This window comes from Gigantopelta aegis, chromosome 6 (genome assembly GCF_016097555.1).
Source record: "Gigantopelta aegis isolate Gae_Host chromosome 6, Gae_host_genome, whole genome shotgun sequence".
NCBI lineage: Eukaryota > Metazoa > Mollusca > Gastropoda > Neomphalida > Peltospiridae > Gigantopelta > Gigantopelta aegis.
The window spans coordinates 26,777,452-26,796,742 of NC_054704.1; the positions used below are offsets into that span (position 1 = coordinate 26,777,452).

At 40.8% G+C, this 19,291-nt stretch overlaps 1 protein-coding gene across 2 annotated transcripts in view; it reads left to right on the forward strand.

Annotated features, from left to right (window-relative positions):
- Positions 1–19,275, forward strand: part of LOC121375300 (kinase D-interacting substrate of 220 kDa B-like) — a 44,398-nt gene extending 25,123 nt beyond the window's left edge. For both annotated transcript variants that reach the window (XM_041502683.1, XM_041502684.1), the window contains exons 19-24: positions 856–1,113; positions 3,428–3,650; positions 6,615–6,777; positions 9,038–9,225; positions 14,155–14,411; positions 15,796–19,275. In XM_041502683.1, coding sequence (XP_041358617.1) covers positions 856–1,113; positions 3,428–3,650; positions 6,615–6,777; positions 9,038–9,225; positions 14,155–14,411; positions 15,796–17,016 — 2,310 coding nt within the window. In that variant the 3' untranslated portion in view covers positions 17,017–19,275. The remainder of the gene's footprint in view (positions 1–855; positions 1,114–3,427; positions 3,651–6,614; positions 6,778–9,037; positions 9,226–14,154; positions 14,412–15,795) is intronic.
- The last annotated feature ends 16 nt before the right edge of the window (positions 19,276–19,291 follow it).

Genomic DNA, 19,291 nt, shown 5'->3' on the forward strand with positions numbered 1-19,291 from the left:
CAACATCTTTAAGCAAGATATAGTTCTACAGGTATGGCTTAAGGCTCATGGAGACTAGCTGTGCGGTCTGACTGATGCATCTGCGGCTTGCATTTTTGGCATATACACCATATACAATTATTTCATTGTGGCTGGCAGCATGCATATAGCAGACACATACATTGCATGCATCCAGTCTAGACATTCTTATTGAAACTAATGTATTTTGATTTTGTTTAGCCAGACTGCATGCACACACTTTTTTAAGTTATGGATTGATGCAAATGTACTATCACCCTCTTAGCAATATTATATAGGGAATAACTGTTTACTGTCTTAAGATATCGGCTTTATCCTGCGAAGTAACCAGTTATTTCTTTTATCCTGCAATACTACAGGAATATTCGGAAAATCGTTATTTATTCCAGTTTTGTGTACGCAAATCGAGTATTGGCAACATAGCAAGGAGTTTGCCGTATGATGTCATACAAGATACATGACGTCATTATTTGTAAGACGCTAGCTACATTCTGTCACATTAAAAAAGAGTTTCTAAACTCTTAATTCATATATAAATATACAAGTTTTGTATTGTTATCACAAAACTAAAAGTTATTTGTATTTACTGTACTTCAACAAATGATTTAAAGAGTATGTTTACTGCAAATCTATTCTGAAATACTTGAGTCGAATCGGGCTTATGTCACGTGACCTATATTTTCTAGTCATCATATCTTGCCAATATATACAGTAATTGCTGGATAAATTCTTTATTACATCCCCGTAACAATTTGTTGGGCCCAGTAGCTGACATGTATTTATTTTAAATTAGCAGGAATCTTAGAATGCTTGTTTAACTTATTTTTTTCCATACAGGTACTAGACACTGTGAATGCATTGTTTGCCGAGGATAATTCCCCATTCATTACCGTTCTTGCTGTGGATCCGCACATCATCATAAAGGGCATTGAACAAAATCTGATGTCTTCTGTGCACGACTCCAACATCAACGGGTACGACTACCTCCGCAACGTGGTGCAACTGCCATTCTATCTGCAGGCTCAGAACTTGAGGATACAGAGGATGGAAAGTGTGGAGAGACAGCGCACAGAGTCCACAAGCTCCACTGTCAAGGTGAGTGTCTCGGATGGGCCCATTGGGCTATTTCTTGTTCCAGGCAATGCACCACGACTGGTATTTTATAGGCCATGGTATGTTATCTTGACTGTGGAATAGTGCATATAAAAGACCCCATGCTACTAATGGAAAAATGTAGTGTGTTTCCTCTCTAAGAAAGGGTGGGACATAGCCCAGTGGTAAAGCACCTGCTTGATGCGTGGTCGACCAGCCTCAGTGGCATCGTGGTTAGGCCATCGGTCTACAGGCTGGTAGGTACTGGGTTCGGATCCCAGTCGAGGCATGGGATTTTTAATCCAGATACCGACTTCAAACCTTGAGTGAGTGCTCCGCAAGGCTCAATGGGTAGGTGTAAACCACTTGCACCGACCAGTGATCCATAACTGGTTCAACAAAGGCCATGGTTTGTGCTATCCTGCCTGTGGGAAGCGCAAATAAAAGATCCCTTGCTGCTAATTGGAAAGAGTAGCCCATGTAGTGGCGACAGCGGGTTTCCTCTCAAGATTTGTGTGGTTCTTAACCATACGTCTCATGCCATATAACCGTAAATAAAATGTGTTGAGTGCATCGTTGAATAAAACATTTCTTTCTTTCTTTCTGATGTGTGGTTGGTTTGGGATCGGTAGCCCCATTGGGCTATTGCTCATTCCAGCCAGTACACCACGACTGGTATATCAAAGGCCATGGCATGTGCTATCCTGTGTGTGTGATGGTGCATATGCAAGATCCCTTGCTACTAATTGAAAAATGTAGGGTTTCCTCTCTAAGACTAAATGTCAAAATACCAAATGTTTGACATCCAATAGCCGATGATTAATAAATGAATGGTAATTTTGACATATAGTCTTAGAGAGGAAACCCACTACACTTTTCCATTAGTAGCAAGGGATCTTTTATATGATATGTACCATCTCATAGACAGAATAACACATACCATGGCCTTTGATATACCAGTTGTAGTGCACTAGCTTGAGCAACAAATAGCTCAATGGGTCACCGACGGGGATCGACCTCAGACGGTCCACGCATCAAGCAAGCACTTTACCACTGGGCTATGTCCCAACCCTTTTTAGAGAGGAAACTCGCTACATTTTTTCAGTAGTAGCAAGGGGACTTTTTATATGCACCATCCCACAGACTGAATAACACATACCACAACCTTTTGATATACCAGTCGTGGTGCACTGGCTGGAACGAGAAATAGCTCAATGGACCCACTGACGTGGATCAATCTCAGACCAACCGGGCATCAAGCGAGCTCTTTACCAGTGGGCTACGTCAAGCCCCCTGTCTCAAACATATCTCATCACCTGTTTGATGAAAGGTTTTTTTTTCTTAGTTAAAGGGCAGGACGTATTGGTCTAGGATCGATCCCTGTCAGTGGGCCCATTGGGCTATTTCTCATTTCAGTGTACCACAACTGGCATATCAAAAGCAGTGGTATGTGCTATCCTGCTTTTGGGATGGTGCATATAAAAAAATATGTTTGACAGCCAGTAGCCAGTGATTAATAAATCAGTGTGCTTTAGTGGTGATGGTAAGCAAAAACAAACTTTTAACTTTTTTTCTTATTTAACAACTCCACTAGACAGAGATGGAAGTTTTCTGGAATGTTCTGGATTTTGAATCGTTTGTACAGTGTTTTCGCTGTTTGTCAAACAATTTCCATATTCTCTGTTCAAAACTTACGATATTGTTTAGGCTAAATGAGATTGCCATTTTAGACCATTGTACAACCCTTTCCCTTCAGCTAATCTTTGTCCCAACTACCAATATTAGTTTTACAGACTTTTTTCACAATACTTCAAGATAATGAACTGAAATTTTGTTTAAAGCTTTATCATGTACTGTTACAGATCAAGTTTGACTTTTATTTACCCATTTTTTTCACAGAGTTTTGGTCCTTGAACTGAGGAGATAAGACCATTTGTTGAGCCCAAATTTTTACCAGCTTAGGTGGTGCAGTGGTTAAGCCATCGGACTACAGGCTGATAGGTACAGGGTTCGCAGCCCGGTACAGGCTCCAACCCAGAGCGAGTTCTTAAGGACTCAGTGGGTAGGTGTAAGGCCACTACACCCTCTTTTCTCTCACTAACCACGGAAATAAGTTGAAATAAATGAGCCCAATAGGGCACTTGTATTGCTCTAGCAGTACTTTTGGAATACTTGTTAAATTTGAAGTGAATAAATATTAAACATGAATCTAAGACATCATCCATCCTGCTCCCTCTTGCACTTCAGTCCTCAAAGCAATACACAGTAAGTAGTTTTTAACTGATTATTTACTTGACAAAGCATGTTTGTTTAACAGAAATCATACCAGCATCAAGACTCTACAATGTCAGCAGGTAGTGCTGAGAACAAGTACATTAAGAGACTCGCGCGATCCAGTCGACACGGCAGCATTTCCAGTATTCAACCGTTTGTGAGTGCGTCATCATTCGACCTGTCTCACACAGTCATCCGAAATGACTACTTCAGCGATATCAATCCACGGAGTATGAAACGACTTATGAATATTGTCGCTGTCACAGGTTTGTCTCTGTGTCTCTTTGTCTCTGTGTCTGTCTGTCTCTGTGTCTGTTTGTCTCTGTCTGTTTCTGTGTCTGTCTGTCTCTGTATCTGATTGTCTCTGTGTATGTTTGTCTCTGTCTATGTTTGTCTCTGTGTCTGTCTGTCTCTGTGTCTGATTGTCTCTGTGTCTGATTGTCTCTGTGTATGTTTGTCTCTGTGTCTGTTTGTCTCTGTCTATGTTTGTCTCTGTGTCTGTTTGTATCTGTGTATGTTTGTCTCTATGTCTGTTTGTCTTTATGTCTGTTTGTCTCTGTGTCTGTTTGTATCTGTGTATGTTTGTCTCTGTATGTTTGTCTGTCTCTGTGTCTGTTTGTCTCTGTGTCTGTCTCTGTGTCTGTCTGTCTCTGTGTCTGTCTGGATCTGTGTCTGTCTTGTTTCTGTGTCTGTCTGTCTCTGTGTCTGTCTGTCTCTGTGTATGTTTGTCTCTGTCTATGTTTGTCTCTGTGTCTGTTTGTCTCTGTGTATGTTTGTCTTTGTGTCTGTTTGTCTCTGTATGTTTGTCTGTCTCTGTGTCTGTTTGTCTCTGTGTCTGTCTGTCTCTGTGTCTGTATGTCTCTGTGTCTGTCAGTCTCTGTGTATGTTTGTTTCTGTGTCTGTTTGTCTCTGTGTCTGTCTGTCTCTGTGTCTGTCTGTCGCTGTGTCTGTCTGTCTGTCTGTCGCTGTGTCTGTCTGTCTGTTGCTGTGTCTGTCTGTCTGTCCCTGTGTCTGTTTGTCCCTGTGTCTGTCTGTCTCTGTGTCTGTCTGTTACTGTGTCTGTCTGTTTCTCTGTGTCTGTCTGTCTCTGTCTCTGTGTCTATGTATGTTTGTCTCTAGTAGTAGTAGTGTTAAAGGGTCTTGTTTCTTATGTGGAATAGATACAAATTTGTGCAGGATTTCCTGGTGCACATGTTAAAATGTACATCCACCATCAGGTAAGTTAAAAAGTTATTTGTTTAACAACACCACTTGAGCACATTGATTTATTAATCATCAGCTATTGGATGTCAAACGTTTGGTAATTTGACATACAGTCTTAGAGTTTAAACCTGCTACATTTTTCCATTAGTAGTAAGGGATCTTTTACATGCACCATCTTACATACAGGATAGCACATGTCATGGCCTTTAATTTACCAGTCTTTATGCACTGACTGGAATGAAAAATAGTCCAATGGGTCCACTAACAGGATCAATCTTAGACCGACTATGCATCAGGCGAGTGCTTTACCAACTAGGCTAAAGCTCAGATTCTTGAGACTTGTGTCAGAAAAAACAAAACCCACAAAAGGACTGGTGCCAGAAACTATTACTCTCCCTTGGCAGTCTTCATTAGTAAACAGCTGGCAGCTATGTTTGGTGGCTATAGCTACTTCCACCACTGCCTAATATTCATACATTTCAAAAATACATCTCATTGCAGGAGACAATATTTCAGAATCTTAGGTAACCGGAAGTCGGTTCACGTGAGTTTTACTTAGGTAACCGATTGTTCAGTTACGTGAATATAGTTCTAGTAACCGATGAGTTAGACCTACATAATTGTAAAACACTTGAACTACGGTTCTATGCTACATTGGTGGTTCAAATGTATTAAAAAAATAAATTGATTTTCAATTTGACTTCTGATAAGGTACTTATAATTTTGAGAAATTAATGGTTCACCGCGTAGCCAATTGGCGGTTCACCGCGTAGCCAATTGGCGGTTCACGTGATTTTAAAGTTGCATAACCGACACGCAAACAGAACAACGGTTCTCGTGAAATATTGTACCCTGTCATTAAATTCTGTAAACATATCCACCTACCTTTCCCAAACAGTTTCCCTGAAAATGGTGCGCTGAGATGACATTAAACAAACATAGTATCTTTATCCCATTTTTGGAAGCTTACATTGATGGTTTCTGGTCTCTGAGAATTGAACATTTGTGTAAATCATTTATGGGTTACGCAAAAACAACTAGGTCACTGCGACATACACAGCTAGGTCACTGCGACATACACAGCTAGGTCACTGCGACATACACAGCTAGGTCACTGCGACATACACAACTAGGTCACTGAGACATACACAACTAGGTCACTGCGACATGCACAACTAGGTCACTGCAACATACACAACTAGGTCACTGCAACATACATTTGTCCATACTCGTTTTTATATATATGTATATATATATATATATATATATATATATATATATATATATATACACAGGTAAACCATTTTGTTTTCATGTAACCCATCATGACTATATAAATGATATCATAAATTCAATGCGCGAACGATAAATTGGTTACACAAACTATACTTAAGCGAGCAATGTGCCAACGAAACTATCACTCTCACAATTGTTCAGAGACCTATGGTTTGAATCGTTATGTTTGGCACTTTGTTTCATTTTGTTGGCAGTTCTGGGGTAATTGTACCTTAATGTCAAAAGATGTGCCTTCAACTAAACCTGTATTACATGTATTATTCCGTAACCAACATAATTAATATATAGATATTGTTGGCAATGTTGTATCTTCTTTCTTAAATCAATTTTTTATGTTATGTTTTTCAACAATTTAAACTTTAATGGCTGTATTCAAAACAGGTTTTTTTTTTTTTAACAGTGGCAATTATGTGTAATGAGCCGTGTAATTTGAGATGTAGTGCTGTTTGACACCAAATAGCTGATGTGTATTTTTGTGCTGGGGTGTCATTAAACATTCATTCATTCATTCAATTATTCATTCATTCATTCATTCATTCATTCATTCATTCATTCATTCATTTATTTATACATGTATGAGAAAAATTAGTTTTTAATTAATTTTTTATTTTTCATTAAAATTACAGTGTTAAGTTAATATATTACTAAAACAAATTGGCCATAATGTGGTTAAATACTGGTAAAGGGTGGGGTTTTTTTTATTATTGTCTGACTGATTCTTTTATTCGTAGCCCGACTATTGCGAGCCTACAATATTGAGTTTGTCTGGCACCGACTGATGGCTTGGATCAACATCATTGAACAGTGGCCGTACCGGGTGTCGTGGATTATCTACTACTACGAGGAGAATGATGACCAAGACAATACAGTCTCACTCTATGACCTGTATCAGCAGTAAGTAGATCATGAATCTCACTCTATGACCTGTATCAGCAGTAATTAGATCATGAATCTCACTCTACACCTTGTACCAGAAGTAAGTAGAACATGAATCGCACTCTATAACCTGTATCAGCAGTAAGTAGATCATGAATCTCACTCTACACCTTGTACCAGAAGTAAGTAGATCATGAATCTCACTCTATAACCTGTATCAGCAGTAAGTAGATCATGAATCTCACTCTATAACCTGTATCAGCAGTAAGTAGATCATGAATCTCACTCTACACCTTGTACCAGAAGTAAGTAGATCATGAATCTCACTCTATAACCTGTATCAGCAGTAAGTAGATCATGAATCTCACTCTATAACCTGTATCAGCAGTAAGTAGATCATGAATCTCACTCTACACCTTGTACCAGAAGTAAGTAGATCATGAATCTCACTCTATAACCTGTATCAGCAGTAAGTAGATCATGAATCTCACTCTATAACCTGTATCAGCAGTAAGTAGATCATGAATCTCACTCTATAACCTGTATCAGCAGTAAGTAGATCATGAATCTCACTCTACACCTTGTACCAGAAGTAAGTAGAACATGAATCGTACTCTACACCTTGTACCAGAAGTAAGTAGAACATGAATCGCACTCTACACCTTGTACCAGAAGTAAGTAGAACATGAATCGTACTCTACACCTTGTACCAGAAGTAAGTAGAACATGAATCGCACTCTACACCTTGTACTAGAAGTAAGTAGAACATGAATCGCACTCTACACCTTGTACCAGAAGTAAGTAGAACATGCTATATTGTTTCTATCCTTAACCTTTAGACTACTGGATTAATTTTTGACAAAAACCATGTTGAGTGGGTACAAGTTTATAATTTTTACTCAGATATATTCACTTAAATGTGTTATAAATACATAAAATAATTTCATATATGAATCGGTATTATTTTCATGGGGTTGTATAATTTAATGATATTTTAGATCAGTTAATGCTGATTAAAATTAGGTAAAAAATAGAAAAAGTCCCGGGATTTGGTGGCCAGCTGTCCAGTATTTATGTCTATTATTCCCGCTAACAGTGGTTTTGTGACCAGAATGTTTTTACAAAAATAAACTACGATGCATATCGCAATATTTGGTGGTTTTCGTTGGTAAAATTATCCAATTTATTATCAAATTAGCTGTCAAGATCGGCTATCAATCCCTGAAAATTACCGCAACATGCCGCCATTGTTGTCAAGTAAAAATACTTGCCAAAAACCAGTCTCATGGTATAATATTCTTGTGCATATAAACTAGTGCAATAAATAACATGGCAAAACAACTAGTATGTGGTTCTATGTACCAGAAGTAAGTAAAACCTGCTTTATAGCCGGTCTTTTGTACCAGAAGTAAGTAAAACCTGCCTTATAGCCGGTCTTTTGTACCAGAAGTAAGTAAAACCTGCTTTATAACCTTTCTTTTGTACCAGAAGTAAGTAAAACCTGCTTTAGTCTGTCTTTTGTACCAGAAGTAAGTAAAACCTGCTTTATAACCTTTCTTTTGTACCAGAAGTAAGTAAAACCTGCTTTATAGCCGGTTTTTTGTACCAGAAGTAAGTAAAACCTGCTTTATAGCTGGTCTTTTGTACCAGAAGTAAGTAAAACCTACCTTATAGTCTGTCTTTTCTACCAGAAGTAAGTAAAACCTGCCTTATAGTTGGTCTTTTCTACCAGAAGTAAGTAAAACCTGCCTTATAGTCGGTCTTTTGTACCAGAAGTACGTAAAACCTACTTTATAACCTGTCTTTTGTACCAGAAGTAAGTAAAACCTACTTTATAACCTTTCTTTTGTACCAGAAGTAAGTAAAACCTACTTTATAACCTTTCTTTTGTACCAGAAGTACATAAAACCTACTTTATAACCTTTCTTTTGTACCAGAAGTACGTAAACCCTACTTTATAACCTGTCTTTTGTACCAGAAGTAAGTAAAACCTACTTTATAACCTTTCTTTTGTACCAGAAGTAAGTAAAACCTACTTTATAACCTGTCTTTTGTACCAGAAGTAAGTAAAACCTGCTGTATAATGTTCTAGTGCTCTTGATTTGCGTAGTTAATGTTTAATTTCCACTGTCATGATTATCCAGTTGTGGAGTTGACCACACATGAAAATACATTGGAGGAAATTTCAGCATTAAAATCCTTATTAAAAGGCCAGGTTTTTTTTAGGTAGTGATTGAATTTACTCAGATTGTCCATGTATATAAATTATATTTTTCAGAGTAATACCTCGAATTCCTGTATCCAGGGATGTAAATCGGTTGGTTGATATTGATCGAGATGTTCGTAAACTGGATGCTTTCCTAGCTAGCAAATCGGGAAACACGCCATTACTAAACGTTGGCGATCTGAAAAAGTTTCTTCCAGTTACAATTAACCTGGATCCATTCTTAAGAAAACTGATCAGAGGTTTGTGTTTAATATACTACATTTTCATATTTCCTGTTAAGTACCTGAAACACTGTTGCGGGTGCAGGTATTTTCTGACAAATGGGTGAGATTTTATTGTTTTAAAAAGTTTTAATCTGCCTATTATTATTATTATTATTACTATAAAATTTCATTTTTGTTTTGCCGTTTATTGTTCTACCTTGTCTAATATATCATAGTCTTATTCAACTTACCGTACTAGCACAACAACAATGCTATACGACCCTGAGTTATAACCTCCACTGCAGAATTATCTCCCCTTGCCGGATGTATAACCTACACCCGCGCATGGGTAGACCGTATATCCTAGTTTTTTGATTCTGCAATCCTCCATTGCAGTCGTGTTCGAGTTCTGTAGTAATTGTTTTTGTCAAATTGTTTATTAATTTGTAATTTTGTTTTACTCTGTCATACGAGGTCTTTTGGGTGATTTACACAGGGGGTTAATGTCTGACACGGCTTCCTCGGGCTCCAACCGGTTGGTTGTGTGTGCCGAGGGCGGTTGTCTTAAACGACTGCCCCAGTTTGATCAGCATTTGTTATGTCGTTCTTGTTGTTTTGAACGCCAGTGTCATATCTGTGTAAATTGGTCCCCCTCCACGTGGAGGAAGGCTAAGAAGCTGTCAAAAGACGCCGAGCGTAAGAGGATGATTAGACGTAAACGGGACGGGTGGAGCACAGTGGCAACCTCCGGGGTCGTGCTCCATACCGATTTGCCGTCGGTCGGCAAGTCGGTGTCCAGTTCAAAGAGCTTGTGGACAAGTGATAGGCGCAAGGGTGCCTCCTCATCTGTTTGCCATCTTCATGGTGATACCAGTAAACCCGAAGTGCCGCTTGGCGCGGATGGGGCGCTGTTGCTCCCTGCTTCAGCCGAAGCAGGGAAGGTTTCTTCCAGATCGGGCTCTGTTCCACCTAGGGATTTGCTTTTGCCTCCGTCGGTGGAGGCGGCGCCTGTTACGGTTGTAACGAGGGCATCAGTCGGAGGGAGTGCAGTCGTGGCAGGAACGACTGTGTCTCTCAGTTCCGACTCCCATCTTGCTGATGGGGGCAGGGTTATCGGTCCTTCTGTGGAGGGGTCGATTGGCTCTAGGATGAAGTCCGCTTCGCGGTGCCGTTGTCTCACCAGATTTCTGGTGCAGGGTTGGTCGTGGCGTCCGAGGGCGCCGTTTCGGCCAACACGTCTTTCGGCGCTACTTCGGTGATCGAGCCACTTGGCGAAATCGCGAAGTCTCACAACGTTGTCTCGGTCACGGAGCCGGGTGGCATTGTTTCGGGTGCGACGCCAGTGGGCGTCCCTTCTGTTGTTGGGGTGCCTGTACAGTGTCCTCAACTTTTAGATTGTTCGCACATGGCTACGTCAACTGGGTTGGCTAATCCACGTGGTACGTTGGGTTCAGAATTCGCCGCAGGTTTCGTACGTGTACAAATTTCTTGACGGTCTGGTTCAACCGACACCATCAGTCCCGTTGTCTGCTTCGGCAGGGATCAGGGAAACTGCAGCTTTCTTGGGTGCGCCTGTGTCTACACTGATGGTCAATCCGGAACTGTCAGATTGGGGTAGAGGTTCCAGGCGTTATCTCTCGACTGCGTGGGCGGAACCTTTCGTTCAGGGTCCGATGGTTTCGGGTCGCCCTCAGGGGCAGACTCGGGGGGACTATGTTTCTCTTTTTGAGAATTTCATGGCCTGGCTAGGGGAATCGCCTCCACCAGTCCCTCCACTGACGGGGTTTTCAGCGAGACCGGGATTGGACCAGTTTGCAGATTCGGCCAGTCCACATCGTCCTGCCCATGCAGTTTCGTTTCCGTTACGGTCAGCGCATGGTGCGTCGTTTGAAAAAATTTCTTCTTCGGAAGAGGATTTCCACTCCGAATCAGTGTGTGGTTCAGAGGAAGGGTCGGCACCAGGTTTGGTGCTCGATGAGATTCCCAATGTGGCCGATGATATGCCAGACGGCGATTATGATTACCAGGTGGTTCTTGGTTTTGTACGGGAACAGGTCCGACGGAGGAGGCTGTTCAGTCTTACAACGATGTTTCTCCTAATGTCAGTGTGCCACTCACGGATTTAGAGACTTTGGAGAGATTATCTAAACTTCTTTTTCAAGTCAATAACCATTTAGGTACGTTCCTATTTGGGTTAGATAAAGCAGTCACAGGTCTTCCGCCGATGGCTAAGGGTTGTTTGTTGGCGGCTTCTAAAGCCTCTCATCACGTCGCTCAGCTTGCTGGGCGTGTTTTTGCCAACAGTCTACTTCTGCGTCGGGATTACTACCTGGCGGGACTGAAAGAGACGGGTGTGGTTAAAACCTACTTTCGTAGTTGCTCAGTAAGGGAAACCTTACTTTTTGGGACCAATTTTAATTTGGTCATGGACCAAGAAGCGGCAAAATTCGTCCTTGCTGCTCAGTCCCGAACTGCTCATAAGCGCCAGGCGGCATCTACTTTTAAGCCTCCACCTGTTAAAAAATCGACAGGTATCTTGACAGGTATCAGATCCCGATGGTGTCTGATTCGGGCGTGCAGTCGGGTAATGCCCGTGGTTCATCGAAACAGGGACGTTTTCGGGGGAAGCCAGCACGTTTTCGTGGTTCTGCTCGGGGCAAGGCGCCCAGGGGTGGAAAGCAGCCGGGATGAGGGTGCATGGACAATCGACATCTGCTTATGGAGGTTCCGTTAGCAGATCTTCCTGTGGGGGCAGATTGTGCCAGATCTGGACCCATGGGTTTTGTCGGTTGTCCGCAACGGATACAGAATTCCGTTTTTATCACCCCCTCCACTGACGTCCTCCCCCCGGTTACCTGCAGTACCGTCTGTCGACAAACGAGTACTGGTGGAGAAGATGGTTGTCGAGTTTCTAGACAAGAAAGCCATCCAGGAGGTAGATTTGGGCACTCCAGGATTTTATTCCCATCTGTTCTTCACCTAGAAGAAGAATGGCGAGTGGCGACCAATTCTAAACCTGAAGCCGCTGAATTCTTACGTTGTTATTCCATCTATGAAGATGGAGACGGTTCAGTCTGTTCGCGCTTTGCTTCAGGTGGGGGAATGGGCGGCGGTTCCTCTACGACGGCAGAGCTTACGAGTTTCAAGTTCGTCCGTTCGGATTGGCCACAAGCCCTCACGTCTTTACTCGGGTAGTAAAGGCAGTGGTGGGGCGTGTACATCTGTTGGGTATACGGATGCACAATTACCTGGACGATTGGTTAATTCCGGCGGCGTCACAGACAGCATGTCTCGTGGGCGTGGAGTTCGTGATCGACATGATTCTCCGATTGGGGTTTATTCCCAATTGGGTCAAGTCGAAATTAGTGTCAACGCAGGTTTTCACTTATCTTGGGGTGGTTTTCAACCTTGTGGAGGTGTCCGTTCTTCTGACGGATTCGCGACTTCACAATTTCATGACGTTGGCGCAACGTCTTCTGGTGGAGCAAAGTGCGTCGGTGCGCACGCTCCATGTGTTGATAGGCCATCTCGAATCGCTGGCGGCGCTGAATGTGCGGTTCAGACAGTTCAAGAGACCGCTTCAATGGCATTTGTCCCGAGTGTGGGATGGTCTCAGCTGGGATGATACCACTAGGGCCTTGGTTCATTCTTCCGATCCAAGAGTGTCTAGTGGACAAGTGTATGTCCCAGGCCGTTCCTTTACACCCATTTTCTCCAGAGTTGGTCCTGTTTACTGATGCTTCCCTCGAGGGGTTCGGTGCACAGGGGTGTGGACTCCTTCAGAGAGGAGTCGTCACATCAGCCAGTGTGTCGCGCTTGTCTCCATTTCAGGACTGTTATTCGACATCGTCAAATTTTGTTGAGGTCGGACAACACGTCGGTTGTTGCGTACCTCAAACGGTGGGGAGGCACCAAATCCATGTCATTGAGTCTTGCGGCTTTGGAGATTCTGGAATGGTGCGACGATTGGGGAGTGGTGTTATCGGCCATTCCTTCGTCCGTGAACGTCTTGGCGGACGCTTTGAGTCGTCGTTCCTCGGTTCAGATGGAGTGGATGTTGCACCGGACGGTGGCTTATCGAGTCCTTAGTTGTCCTCAACTCAATATGTTTGCCACTCGCCTGAACAATCAGTTGCCAGTGTTTGTATCGCCGGTACCAGACCCACTGGCACTGGAGTACAATGTGTTGAGCATGGACTGGACGGGACTGGATTTTACGCCTTTCCCCCTCCGGTTCTGCTTGGCAAGGTTCTGGCAAAGATCAGACAGCAACCTTGTCGTGTCACGCTCGTAGCCCCGAGTTGAGCAGCTCATTACTTGAGACGAACACTACTGGTTGAATGGGTAAGTCCTCCTTGTTTTCTTACCTCCTCCCTTTAATTTTAAATTCTCGTGCTTTAACGGTGTTATATCACGTCTGTTATAGCATTGTTGTTGTGCTAGTACGGTAAGTTGAATAAGACTATTAGAAAATTTGTTTCTAATTTTCATTATTATTAATACTTAACTAGTACTAGCACAACAACCGTTACCTCCCACCCGCCCTGAGGGAGGTATTTTTTTATTCAGTCATTCCGGACTTTGAATCGATAACGAGGATATACGGTCTACCCATGCGCGGGTGTAGGTTATACATCCGGCAAGGGGAGATAATTCTGCAGTGGAGGTTATAACTCAGGGTCGTATAGCATTGTTGTTGTGCTAGTACTAGGTAAGTATGAATAATAATGAAAATTAGAAACAAATTTTCTAAAACTACTCTATCAGTTGTTCATGTTAGGACAGGATGTTCATTCCATTAACTTTTTGTGTTTTCATTTCTTTGTTCATGCATTCATTTTTTTTGGGTATATTAATTTCTTTGTTCATCCTTTCATTTGTCCATTTATTTGTTCATTTCTTTTTGTTAATTCATTCATTGGTTAATTCATTTATTCTTCTTTCACTTTTTGAATTTGCCAACAGAAATGGAGCGTTCTGCTGAAGCTCATCTGGAAAAGCAAATTGGTTTTTATGCCCCGGTTACGCGGAACACATCTACAGGCACCATGGCACAGGGCACTAAAAACAGTTACGATGTGTTCCCAAACCAACAAGTCATTGGTCCAAGATATCCAATGTTCAATCCGTATGCAAATCAGATGATGCCTTATGGACCAATGGGGATGATGCCTTATTCTTATCCAGCGGTGCAAAGAGCTCCGCCATCACACTTTATTCATGTGAGATCAATTTTAAACATTTACCTAAAAGAGTTGTTTAGTATCCGCATGCATCACACACACCTGAAAAAGGATTTGATTCTTGTGATGAAAAGTTCTATAATGATGTGATGTGCAACATTTTTTCTTTTAAAATTTTACTATTCCACAATCAGATCAGTTGTCATGGTTCATTGCAATGCTAGCTGTGGTGTGTGTGTGTGTGCATGCGTGCATGCATGCATGCGTGTGTGTGTGGAATTAACACAGATTAGGAACATAATATAACTACCATTCTCACAAAATAAAAATCAGTGACATGGGTGAGGGATAGAAATTGATGGGCATTTTATTGGATTTAAATGTCAAGTTAGCTTAATACAGTGAAACCCTTTAAAACTGGACCCTCTGTAAACTGGATTTCCCTCAAAATCTGATATATTTTATGGTCCCTTTTTAAATATTGGTACAGAACAGAACCTCCATTATCCAGATACCCTTTAACACCAGACTTTTTTAAAGGGTTTTCACTTTTAATGGTACACCGACTAAATCTACTTTATTAAAAAATACTTTTTTTCCGGGGAGTGGGTGAGGGAGGGGTCTCCTTTTCACCTTTATGCTAACCAGAAGTGGCAGCCCATATGGAGGCAGCAGGTTTCTTCTATAACCATTCAAGGGAGGGGAGGGGTGGGGTAGGGGTAGAGGTGGGGTAGGGGTAGGGTAGGGTAGAGGTAGGGGTAGGGTAGGGGTAGGGTAGGGGTAGAGGTAGGGTAGAGTAGAGGTAGAGTAGGGTAGGGTAGAGGTTGGGGTAGGGTAGAGGTAGGGGTAGGGTAGGGGTAGGGGTAGGGGTAGAGGTAGGGGTAGAGGTAGGGGTAGAGGTAGAGTAGAGTAGAGGTAAAGATTATTATTAAGATTAAGATAAAGATAGATTAAGATTAGATGAGATGAGATGAGATAAGATAGAGCTATATTATTATACGAGCTTGTGTGTCATACTGATTTTATGAAATGAGTGTCAGTATTCTTGTATTTGCCCAAGCGGGAACAAGGGCAATACATGAATCCTAACATGCATTTCGTAAAAACCAGTACAATTCACATGTGAGAGTAATAATTTCTTTATTATCCATAATATATTTTTTTATCAATATGCTAACAAGCACTGTGACAAAATGTTTCAAAACATAAACTAGGAGACCTTGAAATGATGTCATTTTAGTCAGTGATTACACAGAGACTAGGGAAGCCACATTATGTTATGACATCTCTTCCCAAAATGATGTCATTCGTTAGTCACATGAAATCGTTATGACACACATTTGTCATACTGGTTATATTTCTCTGTATATCTTGAACTATTTGGATAATAAATATATCTATCAATTAACTTTTGTTTTCACAGGATTACATGGAGACCATCATGCTAAGTTCACTATCTGTAGATTCTGTATGTAATCTGTTGAAGAAAGTGGAAGGCATCCACAAGCAAGCAGTGCCCAAGTATGCCCATAGCATCAAGAGTAACAACATCACCGGCTTGGTGCTGGCCAACTGTGATATCGAAGAGCTCGGCAAGGTAATGGACATGACGTTTGGCGACTGGCAGCTCATGAAGGCGACCATCTTGTCTCTGCGACAGGCCGAGGGGATGATGGAATTGGACCAGTCCAACTGTCTTCGCCAGTCTCGGGGTGCTGGTCGGGACAGCAGCAGGAAGCCACTTGGTTGTGACAGACCAGGGACTTCAAGTCGGATTGAAAAACAAGAGGATGGGCCAGGTGTTTCTGGATCGGGATCAGACTGCGGAGGGAAAGCTGCTTCGACTAGTCTCACAGAAGTGAACAAGCCAGATGTACGAAAAGCCCACTTCAAACACAATGACAGCATTGTGGAGCAGCTGACGTATGAGTCGCAAATTCTTAAGGAAGTTTTGGAAGATTTCACAGAACAATCTGAGGAGGAGGAAGGTGATGAGAATGGTCAGAAGAACAGTACTTCTGAAGTTAGGTTTAATCTTGGTTCCAGTTCGGACACAGAAGTCCAGGAAAAGGAGAGAGATCATCAAGATGTAAATCAGCATCATGCCGATGATGATGATGATGATGATGGTAATGTTAATGACAATCATCCACAAGGGTTGATGAAGAACATCGCGTCCAGCTTGGAGAAAGTTGGAAAGCAGTTCTTTCGTGTGTTAGAAAATCCAATGAATTCCACGTCAGATATGTTGCCACTGGTGCAGATGGACCGTGGAGAAGTCGCTCCATCGGTGCCAGAGAGACAGAGTGAAGAATCATGTCTTGTACAACAGGCCAGTGGCTTAGAAATGGAAAATGATGGACGTCGATCGTCTTCACACTGTGGTGACAATGCAGTGTTGGTGATGGAAAACGAGAGACGTCCCAGTATCTCACGCATGACAACTATTCATGCAGAAGGATCGAGCAACTCCAAGACATTCGACGCAAGTCTACAGCAGTTTTTTAAAGATGGCCCGTCACAAGAAATGAAAGGGGGTGACGTCTCGCCATCAAAAGAGGTCCATGTGATTTGTCGAGATCAAAGTTTGATTCCTGCATCGACAAGTGTTTCTAGTTCTGAAGACAAAGAATCATTTGTCTGAACTTTATTATTCAGGTATTGCATTTGAAGATTTGATTGTAGGATTCTGTCGGAATCATAAACATGAACATGACTTCATATTGATATTTTGGGATTCCATCTCATAATCTTATGCTTCAGGCCCAAAATCTGAGATTTGCAGAAGCACCAAAATCCTGCTACATCTACAGCCTGTTATTGTGGTCAGTAACTGTGAGTAATCATCAGCAGAAAGTAACTTGATGAAGCCAGTATTTTTATTCATATGGACATCCAAAATTAACCTGTCCACAAAATCTAATTTGTATTTGACACTGAAACTGTTACAGAGGTGCTACCTGCAATAGCATTAGTAATAATAATAAAAGTATTGGTGTTATGATAATAGGTGCCTCACGTTTTTAAACGAAGGTAATTCTTTGTACTGTCCATACTGCTGTAATATTGTTTTGTTAAAGATCTCTAGAATGTGACGGGCTCATGTTTTTAGGGAACTCGGCTGTTCCACAATTATTGTTTAAATATTTTTAACACTAGGTGTAAAAAAAAAAAAAAAAACACTTTTCCTTTTTTAACAGGATATATGTAATGTATCACATGTTTTGGTGGGTGGGGGTTTTGTTTTGTTTTTTGCTATGCTTGTTTTATGATACAAACTGTCAATTCTATTATTTAATCAAACAAAGAGTTAAAAATCCAACACTTAAGTTCTGGTTTAACCGTGATTAACGATTCAATTTTGATTTGTAAAAGAATAAACTAAACTTTGGAGTTCCCATTAATGCTTCCAGGAATTTATCCAAGAGTTTTCGCCAGAGTCCCATGACTGATGAGATTGGGAAAATTAGTGTGATTTTATCATAATTGGGATATTTTTGGGGGCCACTGAATGATGTACACTTTTCAGTGCCACTTTCTTTTGGGAAGAGGTCTGTGTTCGGACCCATAGAATGCCTGGATAAATCCCTGGCTTTAATTTTGATCTTTGTTCAAAATCGGTTTGGACTGAATGATTTTGCACATAACATCATTTCTGACATGATCAAAAGTTTATTCTACAAACTACAAACTATTAACAACCTTACTTTGTATAATATGAGGCGAGTTACTTCATTTTAAAACATCAGATAAACACATCTGATGCACTACTAACAATAAATGTTTGAGAAATCGAACTTAGAAATTTTGCAGTCGAGTCTGTTTGACACACTAAGTGTAACAATACTCCAAAGTTGTATTGTTTCTGGCCTGACTAGACAATGAAGAGCCATTCCATCGTAATACTTCAGTCCTAGCTTAATTAATAAACAGTTGTTTGGTCTGCTATATTATTGTTAAAAAGGTGCGGTTTATACACAGAACGGTTAATGTAAAATTCATAAATAAAGCACATCGTTTTATAAACTGCACCTTGCTATTCACAGTAAAAAAGTAGCTGCTTATAGGCTGAAAAATATGGTAAGCCTTTTGCATTTGAAATCAGACTTTTAAAGTTTTCTTAAAGTGTAGTATTAGTTTCAGCTAGTAGATTAGATGCAAAAAATTTGGTCTTTTAAACGGAGTAAAATTTGCTGGATATGAAGCATTTTCTTTTTAGAATTTATTTTAGATTCAAAACAAATCTTGAATCTTTTATGATTCTAGGTTGAAAGTGTTGTATAAATGTTCACGGGCCTAGTTGAATCTATGCTTGTCTCGGTCCTGATTTTTTATATGATCATACTTTTCAACTGTAACTATTTGTAGTTGTAACTCCAATCTTGTCATCAGTGATTTCACTTGATATTACTGTTTACCAATTTTAGTAGTATATGTATATGCTTTTGTTATTGTAGTCAAGCAGTTTTCACTTATTTTATATGATAATACTGTTTAGTTATTTAACACAAGTGATATTGATTCTGCAGTAATTGTATCTGAATAGATTTGCATATCATAGTTGGAATGTATTATTACAGGAGCTTTTGGTTTTTAGTTACCTATTGTAGCAATAATTAATAGTGTGTGAATTGCAGTAAGACAAGAATAGTATATGTTTTGGAAAATGAAAGTTAATATTTATACAAATGTTTTTGTATTTGTCAGTTGTAACACTTTCTATTTCCATTTTTGTTACTGTAATTATTTATCTCCTGGGTGGTATTTTAAAATCAGACCATTTCACAAAACATAGTAGGCCTACCTATAGTCCTTCCCACAGGGAACGCCATTTTTCATCCTATGGAATTTACTACAAGTGATTTATTTCAAAGCTGATTGTTTTCTAAATTGCACACAAATATAGCTTCTTTTATTTC